Source organism: Athalia rosae, chromosome 1 (assembly GCF_917208135.1).
Source record: "Athalia rosae chromosome 1, iyAthRosa1.1, whole genome shotgun sequence".
In the NCBI taxonomy this organism is placed as follows: Eukaryota; Metazoa; Arthropoda; class Insecta; order Hymenoptera; family Athaliidae; genus Athalia; species Athalia rosae.
Genome location: NC_064026.1, coordinates 2,032,699 through 2,048,505, shown reverse-complemented (window position 1 = coordinate 2,048,505; position 15,807 = coordinate 2,032,699). Strand labels below are relative to the sequence as shown.

The 15,807-nt window shown below is 40.3% G+C and overlaps 3 protein-coding genes across 5 annotated transcripts; 1 reads left to right on the top strand and 2 right to left on the bottom strand.

Moving 5' to 3' along the window:
• Positions 1-1,435: 1,435 nt before the first annotated feature.
• On the bottom strand, positions 1,436-4,740 carry LOC105693351 (laccase-4-like). Its single transcript, XM_012413197.3, has 10 exons — positions 4,584-4,740; positions 4,410-4,452; positions 3,847-4,064; positions 3,532-3,742; positions 3,152-3,426; positions 2,926-3,049; positions 2,623-2,840; positions 2,401-2,554; positions 2,109-2,327; positions 1,436-2,049 (listed from the first exon to the last, which is right to left on the bottom strand). The coding sequence occupies exons 1-10, from the start codon at positions 4,671-4,673 to the stop codon at positions 1,583-1,585; spliced, it is 2,019 nt and encodes a 672-aa protein (XP_012268620.2). The 5' UTR covers positions 4,674-4,740; the 3' UTR covers positions 1,436-1,582.
• A 681-nt stretch (positions 4,741-5,421) lies between these two features.
• On the bottom strand, positions 5,422-8,661 carry LOC105693334 (ATPase H(+)-transporting accessory protein 2). Of its 2 annotated transcripts, XM_012413175.3 has the most exons (8): positions 8,502-8,661; positions 8,197-8,324; positions 7,787-8,017; positions 7,391-7,702; positions 7,124-7,228; positions 6,481-6,576; positions 6,058-6,166; positions 5,422-5,979 (listed from the first exon to the last, which is right to left on the bottom strand). In XM_012413175.3, the coding sequence occupies exons 1-8, from the start codon at positions 8,542-8,544 to the stop codon at positions 5,900-5,902; spliced, it is 1,104 nt and encodes a 367-aa protein (XP_012268598.2). In that variant the 5' UTR covers positions 8,545-8,661; the 3' UTR covers positions 5,422-5,899. The 2 variants fall into 2 exon arrangements, with proteins under 2 accessions (XP_012268598.2, XP_012268599.2); XM_012413176.3 differs by lacking the exon at positions 6,481-6,576 and having other exon boundaries at positions 8,502-8,660.
• A 357-nt stretch (positions 8,662-9,018) lies between these two features.
• Positions 9,019-15,501, top strand: LOC105693517 (acidic leucine-rich nuclear phosphoprotein 32 family member A). 2 transcript variants are annotated; one of them, XM_012413510.3, is made up of 8 exons: positions 9,019-9,207; positions 11,752-11,895; positions 12,059-12,178; positions 12,273-12,385; positions 12,491-12,594; positions 12,695-12,771; positions 12,930-13,032; positions 13,161-15,501. In XM_012413510.3, exons 1-8 carry the CDS (start codon positions 9,160-9,162, stop codon positions 13,220-13,222), a joined length of 771 nt encoding a protein of 256 aa, XP_012268933.2. In that variant the 5' UTR covers positions 9,019-9,159; the 3' UTR covers positions 13,223-15,501. The 2 variants fall into 2 exon arrangements, with proteins under 2 accessions (XP_012268933.2, XP_020712253.2); XM_020856594.2 differs by lacking the exon at positions 9,019-9,207 and adding an exon at positions 10,852-11,179.
• Positions 15,502-15,807: the final 306 nt, after the last annotated feature.

The following is a 15,807-nucleotide window of genomic DNA, read 5'->3' as shown; positions in this document are numbered from 1 at the left end:
TAATTATTAATTATTATATAATAGACACAATATCGGACGTAATAGAAAAAATATATATATATATATATACAACACACTTTTAATCGTGTACATGCAACGTGAGTTCAGCGTGTTGTAACCGCTGTTGTAATTATATCAACGTCGTAATAGTCCGTTACGATGGGTAAGAAAACCATCAGGATGCGACACTCCGTAACCCTATGAATTTATACTTTTCTGCTCCGTGTATGAAAAACTGTATTGCGGTTCGCGATTATATTCCATGCATAGCTATACACATACCTACGTTACGAATACCACACGAATGACGGATATCTAGGCATAAATATATAACTTTATCACTCGGCGAAAGCGTCGCTAACATTATTAATAAATGAACGGCGATGCTTCGCAAGTATTTCGTTACCTTTTTCTCATAATTAAATGTCTTCCTATTCATATTTTCCGGTGTTTATTACGTTACTACGATTCATTACTGTAATAATAATAGACAGGTAGAAGTCCTGAATAACTCATCAAGTGATGCAATAGTTTATATATATTATATAAATAATATGTGGAAAAACGAGTCCATCTATATACGTCAATAAACGTATATTATTATACGTTAAAACCACACAACCCATGCGTCTAGATAAGATCTACTGAATATATTAATTTCATTAGGAGTTAACGAGAATCTTCTTATGAAAAAAAGAATTAAAAAAAATAAATAAATAAATAAAAAAAAAAGAAAATCATTACGGCACGTACTCGAGAACATACCTACGCCGGTAAAGAATATGGTGCATATGTATATATGTGTATATCGGTATACATGCTTGTATGTATATGTATACATACCATATAATTACCTATACCTATATATAATATCCGTACAAACAGGATAACGCTGTGTTATTAAGATATAAGTCGGACGATAATTCAGGACGATCAAAAAATTGAGGTATAAACTTATTTCGCCTTTACGTACATATTTAAGAGAAATAAAACATAAAATTGAATTTAAATGAAAAGGAATGTATTATTAGATTTATCGAGACACAATCGACCATCTGAATAAATAAAACTCCATAATGTATGATTAATTTGTTTACAGATCATTCTCGGACATCGCCGTATCCTTTCCATCCCGCTGACACTTAATATTATTACGCATCTCGGACTCGCACACTTCTTAGCCGGTAGTTCAATGTCAAGCACGCCGCTATCGAGATATGACGAATCGGTAAATATAAGCTGCTATCTTAGATCAATCAAATATATTATGAGTAATGACAATCGATGTTGTATCCGATGATATGTAGCGGTTTTTATCCTTTGAACTATATATAGATTTATCCGATATCCTCGTGAGCACTTTTTCGCGAAAAATAATGAGCACCTTTTTTTTTTTTTTTTTGAAAAAGAAATGAAAGAAAAGTTATCCAGGGGCTTGTCGATCGATACGTTTAATAGAAACTTTTCGTATTACATAAATAATATGAATCTAATAATGAACTATATACATCTATTTTCTACTATCAATTTCATTGATATGGTATCACAGTCGATGTTCCAATCGAAGAACGAACGTCACGTTTCACCGGCGAACTGCGTTCACGACGGCGACTATGAGAAGGTAAAAAATAATAATACCGTTTTTCCCACCGGCATCCAAGAGAATCGAGTACGCCGACGAGCTCGCTGCTTTTTTCGTCACATCCCAATGCCCGCAAGTCGGGAAAGAGTCCGGAGGCTGAATCATATCCTCGTGTTCACCGACCTTGAGTACCACCCCCATTCCCATTTCGGCGTGATTCGAAATGTGGCAGTGGAAAAACCAGTATCCAGGATTGTTGGCTATCAGACGCAAGATGACAAAACCTTGGGCCGGTACGCCGACGTTGTCTTTGTTCGGCGCTCCGATTAGTTTCTTAGGAATCGTTCCGTTTTCGTTTCTTCTTTTAACTTCGTCGAGCGAAATGCTACCCCCTATCGACTCCATGGCGACTACTTGGAAATTGTGACCGTGCAAGTGCATCGGGTGATCGTCGAAACGGTCGAGTCCTGTAACGTACGGTTTTCATGAATCGTTGAATTCTTGACGAAAGCTCGATCCCACTCACCTTCATCCACGATTACTACTTCCACCAGACTGTTCAGACCGACCATGTATATGAACGGACAAGTACAGTACTCGCCGACACAATCTCGCGAGCTACTGTTCGTCTCGCTGCAGTAAATATCGTCGGTGATTTGCTCGGATTGAGTTAAAAGTGGTATAGGTGGAAACTCGAAGCTGACGTAATTGATCTGGGGAAAAGGTCCCGGAGAGTGGAAGTCGTCTGTAATTTGAAACGAAGATTTAAAGATACGCTGAAATTTAGTCGATCGAGTCTCATTGTTAGATGAACTCACAGTAATTATTGTACGAGTACTGCATGTAAATTATGTGATCGGGCGTTCCAGAAACGTCCGGCTGGTTACTCGTTGTCCTGTTGAGGTCCGTCAGGAGAATCAGCGTTGAATTTTCGGCGTAACTCGCATTCGCCACTTCCACCGGGTTCAAAACCTAGTCAACGTATCGTAATAAATAACATAGCCAAGGCAAAATTGCGAATGACTTCGATCTATACCCACCACTCCGGCTCTATTGGCGTCCTGGTACTCGATGGGTCCTTCCGGATCCGCGGTCGAGTTTACCCCGTGGTACCGAAGTATCGCTTCGCTGGACACGTCGCGGGTAGAAGAAACGCAGTCGCCGAGTCCCCGGTACCTGATCCAGTAATTGTCGATTTCTTGATCCGCCGAGAGAACGAAGTCGTAACGTTCACCGGAGTTGATCACAAGCGAGTCGACTGTGTCGGGTTAATAAATACGTAAGGATGAATTCATGGCGTTTACAATATACGAAAACGAGTCTGATAGGTATTTTTTGTATACCTTCAACTGGCTCGAACGTTCCGCCCTCGGAGGCGATGACCAATAGTTTATGATTGTCTATGGATACTTGGACCGGACAGTACAGCGCACTGTTGTGCATCAGTCTGAATCTGTATCTGAAGCCCTGTGATAATATCATACAATATTAAATACCGTCATTTCAAAGTAGATCAACCCTGAAATTTCACGCGCGGCGGAGTATTACGAATAAAATGATTTCGGTTACCTGAGTGACCGTGAACTCCGCCCTCGGGGTTGTATAGTTGACCCCGTCTCTGTTGAACTTAACGGTAGCGGCTAATCCGTTGATGGTTAAGCTGTAGCCGATCACGCTGTCGGATCTGTGCAGTGCGGTCTTCAACACAGAAGCTGTTGAAGAGTAGTACCAATGCCAAACGGCCATCACATGCTCCGGGAGATCGTAGTCGTAATATTGCGCCAAAGAATCATTAGCGGCCCGTACGATAAAAGCTCCGTAGAGTCCGTCCGCTTCCTCAAAACCTAATCACGATGGTCGAATTGAATCTAGATGTTGTAGGCGTGTGCCCGCTTCGATCTTTATCTAATCTGTAGGTTCGGACCCCTTTAGATAAATTCTAAACATACCGCTGTGGGAGTGCCATATATGGGTGCCGGGTGGATCCGCGGTAAACTTGTACTGGAACGAATTGTGGGGTTGAATCGGGCATTGCGTCAGGAAAGGAGTGCCGTCCATGTAGGGGGTTTTTTTCTGGTGTAACCCGTGCCAATGAATGGTCGAACTGTGGCTTGAGAGCGTGTTGATCACGTCGACCTGGACGACGTCTCCTTCGCATACCTTAAACGGCGTATCGTCAGTAAAGGGTGAAAACTGAGCCTCTCTAACAGCTCGGCGCGTTTTCGAACGCGAATAATAGATGGAATAGGAAAATTCTTCGAGACCTGTATACTGGGTCCGGGGAGCTTGTGGTTCGCGAGGATGACTTCGCGGATGTCTCCTCCGGCAGTGATACATCCCGGTTTGTGGCAGTCCTCGGTTTTGTAAGGGCAGTCGCCGCACAGCCGGCTCATCGTCGTGTACTCGACCAGGGTGAACGAATACTTACAGATACGAACGTCTCCGGCAACGCATGGCCTGTAGCAGTCATGTTCTGATCCACCTGATTAAGTAAATTAATCCTGGTCATGATAATCGCATAAATTCAGCGAGAATACTCGGCCTAAGCTCGGCTCAAGTATCTGAAGTTCGATATTCTTGAAAATGGATGGCATAATATCAAAATAAAACTTTAGGATCTCGCAGAATTCTATCGCCATAGCGATTCGGAAAGATTGGAAATATTGAAAATTTGAATCACAGGAGTTTTTCGTTGATTTAACTATTTTTTCGGTTCAGTACAACTTAATAATCGAACAATTTTTCCTTCGGCCTTGGCATGAGCCTCGGGTGGTACAACCCAAGGCCGAAGATCGGTTACCTATCGATCAATTGAAGTAAAACTCACCTAGTACTTCGGACTCGGTGTTATTAACGTCGAATCCTCGCGTCTGAAGATGTCATAAAAAGAAAGAAAAGACATTTTATAGCAAAGTATAAATTTGATAAACGATAATAAATTCCGAATGTTATTTCGATGAAAGAGTCGTAATTTCACTTATTACACGACGGATCACTTTACCAGGGAGGCAATCCTGAAGGACTCGTGTGCGGTAGCCGGGTGGGCCACCAGAACGATTGAAAGTATCAAATAGAATGTGTAGCACCACATCTTTCACGCTGGTATCAACGGTTATGAGAAGCCAAAAATTGGGTCGGCTTTATATGAATCCAAGAACTTGGTGCACAACACCGTTTAAAAAAAAAAATAATCGCAATATTGCCTCAATTCTATCTTATCTACATTGTGCAGAATAATAGTCCCGATAGATTACTCAGATCGAAGAACCACAATCACACTGATTACATCATCAAGTTCAATAGCAAGTGTTTGAAGTATTTCACTAATTATGCGACATCGTATATGTAGAGGGGTACGCTGACGTACGAAAATCTTTCAAATATCTGCTATAGAGTTAATTTTCTGATTCAAGAATGTGGCTACTTGCGTTAATATCTGCAGACAAAATATCCGCAGACAAAACTTCCGCTATCGAAATTCCCCCGCGATAAAATATCTTTCGACATAATAGATGTGAACTATGTGTATAACATGTATTTCCAAATACATGAAAAGATATTTCATCGCTGAGATATTTTCTTGCAGAATCATTTTGTTGGCGGAAATCCCGCCGCGGATATTGAAGCGCGTCAACAAGTGATATCAATTTGTTATCGAAAAAGAAATTGACGAATCATATTTCAATCGAATTTTGACCAAATATTGGGTTTCTTACCCGCCTCCGTTTCATCAGTGTTGCGCCCTGCAATTGATTAAATCTTTCCAAGCATACTATCGTGTAAACGCTGACGGTGCATATTTTGTGACTGGTAGTGGGTGTAAATTAATAACTCATGCGTAACGTTCAAATGTACAGCATTATTATTGGTTCCTTAACTATACAATGTACAGACATATTTACTTCCTTCACCTTCGCACTACACACTTTGATGACTAATTTACTTACACGTAAAAATTTTCATTTTTAAACGATATGAATTCATTAAATTATTAATATGCACAACGGCCAGGAATACTGGGCAATGGGTTTTGGTGTGACCGTATGACGAACCTGATGGTGAGATATAACCGTAGCATTAATTTAATAAATTACGGTAATTCCATCCTAATTATGGTTAAATTAAACTATTTCTGATCTCGTTCTCTAGATGAGCTGATAAAATTCTGAAGGCATGACACTGTATTGATAACAATAAATGAAACTATATTAATATCGATACATTCTATAAATATGGAATTTACAATTTCTATCAGCTGTGGAACTCAGCAAATATTCAGTTGCAAGTTTACAAGTCTCCTAGTTCATCCATTCATGCTCAGTTGTCCTTCTTCATCCTGTTAGAGGTCATTCGGTAGATGATGGAATCGCGTCCTGGATCCATGTCGGCGATAGTTACTGCACAGATAAATACAAATTGAAGAAAAAATGATGCCTCGATCATTTTTATAATCTGGAAAACAACGAAGTACGTACTGCAAATGGCGATGAGCGAGAAGACAAAGGCAACTCCAAACCACAGAAAGATATTGAACATGACTGGATACGTTGCGTCGTACACCTTGGAGATGTTAATTTGATCACTCTGCAACAGAGAGCCCAGTGTCCTGACACAGTCAGCTACTATCTTACGGTACACCAATTCTTCAACTCATTACCAGAAATACTTGCTACTAGCCAGCTATGTCTCATATTGGCTTGTTGGCTTACAGTACGTTGTGGCAATTACCCAGTAAGATCTACAGTGACGTTTTGAGGTTGATGAGATATAGGAAGAGCATCGAAATACCGAAAAGTTTCTACAAGTATGTTTCTACAATCATGCGATTAGTTGGATTTCAAAGAAATAGCAGAGTCAAAATGGCCATTGACATGCAGTTACATGATATCTAACAATACCTTCAAAACCCTTGGCTTTTTGTCAGACGAATCAGTGGAGTTCTGATTCACATTGGCTTCTGTAGTTTCATCTACAGTGCTACGTAGACTTTGTCCCTATGAATGCACAAACCATCAAAATCACCTTTGACATAGCTTTATTGGCGTGACGGATAAGACTTGGAACAAGAGAGGAATTACAATCATCTAAATTAGGTATGGATAAGGAGAAGTATTGCTTCGTTGGAAAATCGATTGTGGAATTGAGAGTTTTTGAGGTATCAAGAGTAATAGCAGACTCGTAAAGTTGGAAAAAGTGAGTGAATCTGCTAGGGGATTCAATAATCAGGATACAATCGCACGGAAGTAAGAATTCGACCATCAGACTGATTTGTTAGCATAATAACTGGTTAGGTAACGCATTTGAGATGGAAAGAAGAAAAAGACGAAGTGAGGAGAGAATCCAACCAGCCAGCTTTATCACCAGCTTCTTCAAAAGCTGAAATACCACACCATAGTCCGGGACATTATATTCGAGCAGCTATTGTCCCTTCCAGAAATTTTCAATTATAAGAGTTTTCACGGATTCATAAACCAATTAGCCTGAACAGTATATAAAGACAAAAAAAAACCTATTTTAAGATAGGAAATATCTCATACGAACCGTTACAGCATCTGCAGAATTCTCAGCATCCGCACGGTTCTCAGCAACCACATCACGAGTGTGACGAACATAAGTACCATCATTTGTAAACGCACAAATCAAAACCTGCAACAAGGAGAAGAACGGTCAGCTGTAAAACTTATAGTTTTTTGTTCGGTTATGGCTGAAAGATGAAATAACATGAAGAATTTATGTGTGTACTTTCATTGTGGATAAAGTCGACTTTTGGAAAGTGTAGAGGTGAAGAATTTTGAGCAGAAGATATACCTTTCCACTGTAAACATCCATGAATGCGTTACTAAGACGAGCTAGGGCGTCGTTCATAAGGGTATAAGCTTCTTTGGCAGCAGCAGAATCAGCCCCATGAAGATCAATGACTGGACCAAGTGCGGACAGAACAAACCAGTAAACGTCTGGCTTATCATCTGCGGTTATTGCAGATGGGACTTTTTTGGTGATAGCGTCTAGCAGCTGGATTTCCTCCAGAAGTTTGCGATCTGCTTCGTTTTTTGGGTTCAACGATTTGGGTGAATGCTGTTCCGCAGAGGGCTTCAATTCTCCAAGAATAGAGTGCCCAAGCTACAATGTTATCATGAGACATATCATTTCGAGTCATTTAACAATCTTGTTTTTGATTGACTATTTTTTCTGTAGGATACATACCGCATTGACACCGTCTTCGAGGCTAAGTCTAACTTCGATGTTCATGTTGTCTCGCTTCTCAAGACGACCACTCAGGATTTGCCAGGTAGTTTCTTCACCCTCATCGACGTTCAGAGGGTAACGTTTGCCTCTAGGTGACTCTAATGAGTTGACACCTTCAACAGCGATACCAACTACTGCTTCTGGGAGGTGAAAAGGGTCGATGATACTCATCCCACTCCATGTACCTCGCTGGAAAAAATATTTTCACATCAACTTGTGTATGTTCAAAAACAAATAGGTGAGCTGTGGAAAAAATCTGAATACATGAAAGAAAAAAAAATATTGTCATAAACAGAATGAATTGATAGAATAATTTATATTCCATTTCAAGTACCATCTACGAACAGTTACACACTCTGGATACGTACTAGTTTTACGGTATATCCAAGTGCTGCGGTAAAGATCTCTTTGAGAAGACTTTGGGAGACTGGTTCCTCTCCATGGAAATTAATGCTGTCTGGACCGTGCAACACCGTGAAGTCCCCGGAAGCTTGCACTGGATGAAAGTAATGACGGTTAAAATGCATAATGATAGAATTCAAGTGATTGTTGTCGAAAAATTATGAAGGTACATATTTCTTGCCACACCCCCTTTTTATCTTCAGATATCGAAAAAACGAACGAAAAATCGTCGGAATTATACTTTATTTTCGGATATCAGCTCAAAACTCACCTGCAGCAAGTGCAAAGGTTAAACATAATATTTTCGCAAACATTACGCTGATTTTTCTCTTGAGATATAACTAACGAGAACACTACCAGAACTTAACCCAAGACACCCCAAATACGATCATATGACACAGTCGTCACTCGAATCGAGTTATCGACAATATGATAAAAGGAGGGGGGAACGACCGCGGAACGTACGGCTAAGATAGAACGTTACCAGGCCTTTGTTACCCCGAAACTTACTTCATGCCGATTGATGAAGCTGGTAGTTGCGTTCGACAGGTGCCGTTAGCGGTGGCAAAATTTTATAAAATTTGAGGATCCGCTGATTGGCGTCTTCGAAGATACTCCTAGGCATGCGTCTCGTTTTCCCGCCTCCGAGATTGTTATTGCACAGGCCACGATCGAACCACGGTTGGGTTGGCTCTCGAATTATCAGCTCGGTGGCTCCGTCTGACTGGCGAGTGGTGAGTACCGACAATCATTCGTCGGTCCGTCCATCCGTCATTCCCGGTTTGAAAGCAAGGCTGCTGCGGGGACTCGGGAGTTCAGGACTAGGGGAGTTGTGTTGCGACCAGTTGCGACGCAGCGGAGCGCGGTGCAGTGATATCTAGATTTTAGACGTCCAGTGCGGTGTTGTATACTTGTGCATTTTGCCGGCCATGGAGAAGCGGATAGAACTTGAGAAGCGGGGTCGAGACCCAGGCAAAGTAAGTTAATATTCCATGTGATAGAAATTTTTCGTAAAACACCGAGCTAAGCCTCGCAGAAACTCCGGATTATTCCAACTACAACAGACTAACTTGGACGGAGTCTCGGTAGAATCTCTGCGTTCCCTCCTACCCCTGAAACCACGCATTTCCACGCTACGGCTACCAGATATTTTTATTTACTCACTTATTCGTTTCCTGATTCGCCTGAGCCGCGAGTCACCCAGTACCAGTTATCCTACGAAATTTTTCATCCCGGAAACCCCGACTTTAACCAATTATCGGGATCAATAGACAATTTTATAACTCGAACCTGTAATTTAGAGCTGCCTGCCTAATAGGCATGGCGTAGTTCGCATCGAATATCTCTCGCATTTCTGACACGCTCTTATATCCCCCCTGCTGTTGACCGGGTGCATCGAGTATCTATATATTGATATTTTTTCCCCTATCTGTTGAATAATCAATCATCACCGTGCACAGACCTCGAGTAAGAATTAAGCATAGCATTTTTTTTCCAAACCGTTTCATTAACACCCATAAATTGCAACGAATTTACTCGATTCTTACATTATTCGTAATCTAGTTACAACACCTGCCCCCCTTGTTCCACGGCAGTGGTCAAGGCGACTTGTATTTCTGGCAGATGTTGATGTGGAATATCTGAATCTAGAGCCTGGAAAAAACATCGCACGCATACGGTTCAAAAATATGTGTACGTTAAAATAACGCGATGGCAGGTACGAGACGTTGGAAACAGCAGGTACCCGTTACGACCTGCAACCTACGACCTTCTGTACCGTCCGTGTGGATGTGGCTTGCGGCAAAGTTTTAACCTACGCTACTGCTACTCCATTAACGCGTGTCTGCACTACTCGCAAGTTTCAGAGAAGAATTCAGTAATTCCGTCATCACCCGTGTACTACGATCAATCCGATCACTGTTTTCGCCATGTATTTTCCTTGCTCCCCCTCTCATTAGGCGTGAAAATCTGCAAAAGAGAAAATATAGTCCCTTCTAGAAGAGCTCCGAGTTCCAATATGTGATCTTGACAGAACGTTTAGATAATAGATTACGTTCTGTTAACTTGCTTGAAACGCCATGATGCTTATTTGTTAAGTAATACGCGTACAGATGGTCGACGATTATCCCGTACTTATATCAACGGCTTCGATTCACTATCGCTGTAACTGACGCCGGACGAATAGTGTTCTGAAAATTCTACTCCTGGCGGTCGATCAATTCCCAGTTTTGACTTCTCGCGATAAGGGCCGGCGAAAGCTCAACGGGGTATGCTGCTGATGGCTATGCGCCTTTTTCATCGGCCATGAGGTGAAGATGCGCGTCACGCCGCACGCGTGCGATGGACGCCGCCATAGCTGGGGACCGCACACGAGGGCGGACATGTTTTTACATTCAGATTTTACCCGCGTTCCTCGGAGAAGCCGGAAATTCTTATTTTCGAGAACATCGGATCCAACGTAAATCGGTCAACGTCGCTCTGAAATGCAATAATTCGGGGCGGTGTAAAGGAGACCGAAGAGGGCGGACCATAACAAGGGAGGCGAAAGCTCGGCCGCTTGCATTACGGATAATAATCGTCAGTCAGTCACTCACTCGGGGTTTTGGCGGCTTTTGGAGTTCTCCGCCAGTGCGGCCATTTTGGACGAGTCCAACTCGACTCGCCGCAACGCTCCGCTCTGCGGAGTGGCACGTAGGCAGTTTCAAATATTCGGAGCGTCGCCTCATACCCCGCTTGTTTGCGCACTGGTGTTATCCGTCGAAGACTTGCGAGGACGAGACTCGCTTCATAGTTTCGTCCCAGGTGCCAGGCGCCGCCCCGATGCTGCTGAATTGTTTATGCACAAACCGATATTAATCAAGGCCCTGCATCACGCGCTTGTGCCAGAAACGAGAAAGGTCCGCGCTGGTACCGACTACGCTACGTGTAATCGTAGCTCGGCATGCGTAGGTATGATTGTGTCGCGTGGGCGTTAGCCAGCTACCACTTAGCGCTTACCAATCGCTGATCGGCAGCTCGTTACGTTTTACTGCTCAACTTCCCCTTTCCCGCACCTGGTCGAGTTCTGAAAGCTGCAGCGTTAAATCGACTTGATATTCGATGATACGGAATACGCAAGGTGTGTTGCGCCTTCGTGCCGCATGACATATGACAGGAATTTTAGGCACAGCAATAGCTACTTTGACGGTATATTTTTCCACATCGCAAAAACCAAAGCAGTCGACGACTCGTTTTTGAATAGTCTAGTCAGTACCTACGTGGTCCGTACTTCACTCCAACCCTCGATGATACCGCCAAACCTGACGCGGCGTGTATCGCACTTTTCCACAATTCCGATCGATAAACTAGACCCATCTTCACGATTAATTGAATGATAATTTTAATTTCATGTAAAATTGGAATTATTAATTTATTCTATAAATATTTCATCACCCAATTTACACACATCATGTATATACATTTTCATACCCACATGCTCTACTGGGATAATTTATCAATATGAAAGTCCTTCATACTTACAGATAACAGAGTTTGTCTTGGATAACTGCAGGAGTACCAATATAGTGGGCTTGACAGATGAGTTCGTAATGCTAAACACACTGAGTCTCATCAATGTAGGGCTCACCAGTCTCAAGGGATTCCCAAAATTACCAAATCTAAAGAAGGTAATTTTAAAAAAGATTTCCATCTTGCTTCTCATTTAAGACTTTAACATTTTCAGATTTCATCTCATGTATGCATTCTCATGGTCTTATATCTACTTTGTCTTTGATGTAACTTTGTGTATGAATTCGCCTTTATCGGGAATATTCATTTTCACTCTCTTAGTTGGAGCTAAGCGACAACAGAATCTCTGGTGGGTTGTCTCACTTGAGCACCAGTCCAAAATTGACACACCTGAACCTCAGCGGAAACAAAATTAAAGATCTTGACACGCTGCAGCCATTGGTAAAAAAGCTTTAATATTCAAACATACATTTTTTGAATAAGGGAACTTCCTATGGACGCATCATCAACACTTGCAAACATTGATATCTTACAGAAAGACTTCAAAAAACTCAAAAGTTTGGACCTTTTCAACAATGAGGCAACATCCATGGACAACTACCGGGAGAAGGTCTTCAGCCTTATCCCAAGCTTACAGTATCTTGACGGGTAAGTCTTACTAGCGTCTCAAAACTGTCAAAAAATTTTTTGGCGAATTATGCAATATATTCTCAATCAGTTCCGTCAAAAATTCATTGGATTTTCCTTGCATAGATATGACATGGATGATGGTGAAGTTGATGACAGCGAAGGTGAAGACGACGAAGTGAATGGAAATGACAATTGCGATAGTGACTGCGAGGAAGAGAGTGAAGAAGGTAAAAAATAATTCTCACCCTATGAATTATGAATTTTACCTCATCAATAGTTCCCTGACTTTGGACGAGTTTTCTAACAAGGCGGTCGTTGTCTTTTCAGTATCAGATGAGGATGAAGATGACGATTTAGAGGAGGATGGCGTTGCTTTGGATAACATACATAAAGACTCCCTAGAGGTAAGTTGAAATGACCCCGTCATATGCTGATGCAATTATGTACAACATGTATAAAGCAAATCAAAAAGTAACTACTTCTCGGACAAGATATACCAAAATACATATACTCATATCAGTTCTTATTTCTTGTGATAATGTAGCAATATGGTTTCTTACAGGATGATAGCGATGAGGAGGAATATGTTGTTGCAGAGGATGATGAATTTGTTGAGGAAAATGACGACGATTTTGATGATGAGGATGTACTGGAAGAGGACGAGGGTAAGATAATTTCTGCTAATTCATACAAGCTCTTTGTTTCATATTGAACTATCCTGTGTCTTCCCATCTTTTCAATACTGCAAACGAATCCGGATTTTGTAGAAAATACTTATTAAATCATTTAACAGCTTCATCTCCAGCCCGAGGCAAGAAAAGAAAACACGAGGATGGTGAAGAGGTTGGGAACTAGAATTCCCACAATGCTTGACGCTGTGGAAAGAGTGTAAAATTATTATAAATAATATCAATAACTACGCCGCCGAGTGAATAGCTGGAAATCAAACCAATCGACCGACCAATGACAGACTACTCTTAGTGGTGTGAATTTATCAGTAAATCATTGACTGGGAAATTGTCTGCTAAACGATAAATGTACAGGTATGTAAGAATTGAGAGAAGGAGGAAGGATATGGATACGAATATTGGAATGGATCGTATGAGAAAAGCGAGGCATACATAAGGCTGCATTCCAGCTGGACCCAACACGTTTTAGTTATACTAACAATATTTTATATAGAGTATATAATTAGAGAATTAGAAGTGTTGCGTGAGGCGAGGATGTGGATGTGAAATAAGAAGAAAATTGGATATAATGGGTTATTGATTGGGGGAGATAGCGGGGTCTTACACTCGGAGGAGGAGCGTATTTGTCTGTTAGCTCCGGTCGGCTAAAGGCTGGTCATGCTGGTATGCAGCTGTCGTTAATCAGTACTAAGGTTACATAAGTTACATTTTAAATATATTATTATCATACCATATTAATAAATTTAAGAGTAAACGAGGAACAACTTTTGTACAGGTTTACACCACAGTTTGAGGTGGTTTGTGCGACTGAGATTTGCGAGACAGAAAATGAAGGGACTGCATGCATCACCAAAAAGCTATAAGCCCATGTAATGTATTTTCTAGTTATCGGAGACTGTAATTTTTGACACTGATCGAGCGACGACGTAAGACACATTTGCTAAACAATGTATCATCAATTCTCTCAATCTTTTTATTCCAACGACTATCGTTTAACAAATCGACAAGGTTGTGTTTATTTATTTATTCATTTTTTCCCCCATTGTGCGGTGTATCTCTGAAACGCATCCTAAGAAAAGACATTAGACACTCAAATTAAAATTCACCATTGTTAGTGTGTTTTGTGTTATACCGGAGTTGTCATCTATCAAGCAACTCTTTAATTTCTGTCTCTAGAGTAACAGCGCGCTCACTCGCCTCGCAACGCGTTATGCGTGAATAAAAACAATAATGATCATTATTATTATTATTATTATTATATTATTATTATTGATTTGCAATTCTTATTATTGTAAAAAAAATCAGCGAATGCTTGCTCCTGAGCTTTGGCACATGAATTATGATGTAAAGGATATGAATTATAGTGTAAAGAACGAGGGGAGAAAGTCAGAACGAATACAATGGTCTTTAATGAACAATATAGTATAAACTGAATTTTTTAGAAATTCAATTCACATAATAAAGGACGAAATAGTGCTTACAGTTCACTTTTTTGATCGGACTAAGGATATTGCAGGTTTATTTCCGCAACGTTTTACTGTGGAAACCAGATGCGAGACATGGCTACTATAAAACGGCGAGACTACGACTGATTGACCGACCGACTGAAAGACCAGATGACTGATCCTGAGAGCGAAAGTAGGGACAGGGGAAGGGGGGGATATTGAGAGTGGGAGTGATTATTGAAAATCTGAATTATAAATGAATGAAAGTGTGAACTAGAATTTGGATTTTATAATAAAAAGGAAAATTTGAAAAAATAAGTAATGTATCGTAGACTTGAGAGGACCTGGCGCCAACTAAATGCAGCGCCAGATTGGTTTATGGCCTTATCCAATTTTTCCAAGATTTAAAAAAAAAAAAAAAAAAATTTATATTAGGTACAATGATTGATATAATAGCGATAATACGTGTAATAATGCCCTGCGGGTCGTTTATTGTGGATTCGTATTTAAAATCACGATAGGTATTGTATAGACGTATCTATAATACTTGCTAAATGCAGTGCGTTGCAGTGGCTCGCGCGGAATCGGTATCTCGAGTTCATTTGGGAGAAAAGAAGATAATTGAATTATAAATAACGTTGATAATAACGCTGATCATGAATAATAATATTGGTAAATAATAGTAATAATAATGATGACGAGAATAATAGCGATGATGATGATAACGATGATGATGATGATGATGATGATATTTCCGCGCGTCCTGCGACGCAAGCTATACTTTTGTCAATTGTGATTTTGGATAGACCATTTAATTAAGGAAATTGTGTCCATCACCTTGTATTAAATAATCGCAAGTACATTACATTGATCGTGTATTGTCAGCCGTCTGTTCTGTTGTTAAAATGGATTTTTATCGTAACGTTTGTTTATTTTGAGCAACCCTCATCACAAGATAAGAAAAAAAAATAATTTATTAATAAAACCATTTACAAATCAATCTCTGTTTCCTGGTGTACTTAAATCCGAGTTTCACGTTTATCTCATCATTTGATTATTAATTATTTAGCCGATTGCTTGATGAATCAAGTTGGTTTTTTTTTTTTTTTAATTTTTTTTTTTGTTGCGGTAACTTATATTTTTTTTTTTTCATTTTGTAATAATTTCCTCAGCTTATTTTGTTCCTCAATGAATTGTTATAAATAAAATATAATTGATCCATGAATTGAATTTAAGTGAAAATCGACTTTGAAATAAAGGTAAAGAAATGATAATCAAAAATTTTTGTGTAGTTTTGAATTAATTA

Coding starts and splice junctions, on each gene's coding strand:
- LOC105693334 (XM_012413175.3), bottom strand. CDS start 8,544: ATGTTTGCGAAAATATTATGTTTAACCTTTGCACTTGCTGCAG. Junction 8,325..8,501: donor AACCTTTGCACTTGCTGCAG/GTGAGTTTTGAG, acceptor ACTTTCATCCAG/TGCAAGCTTCCGGGGACTTC. Junction 7,229..7,390: donor TGGATGTTTACAGTGGAAAG/GTATATCTTCTG, acceptor TCCTTGTTGCAG/GTTTTGATTTGTGCGTTTAC.
- LOC105693351 (XM_012413197.3), bottom strand. CDS start 4,673: ATGTGGTGCTACACATTCTATTTGATACTTTCAATCGTTCTGGTGGCC. Junction 4,065..4,409: donor CACCGAGTCCGAAGTACTAG/GTGAGTTTTACT, acceptor TTACTTAATCAG/GTGGATCAGAACATGACTGC. Junction 3,427..3,531: donor TATATGGCACTCCCACAGCG/GTATGTTTAGAA, acceptor CATCGTGATTAG/GTTTTGAGGAAGCGGACGGA.
- LOC105693517 (XM_012413510.3), top strand. CDS start 9,160: ATGGAGAAGCGGATAGAACTTGAGAAGCGGGGTCGAGACCCAGGCAAA. Junction 11,896..12,058: donor AATTACCAAATCTAAAGAAG/GTAATTTTAAAA, acceptor TCACTCTCTTAG/TTGGAGCTAAGCGACAACAG. Junction 12,386..12,490: donor AGCTTACAGTATCTTGACGG/GTAAGTCTTACT, acceptor TTCCTTGCATAG/ATATGACATGGATGATGGTG.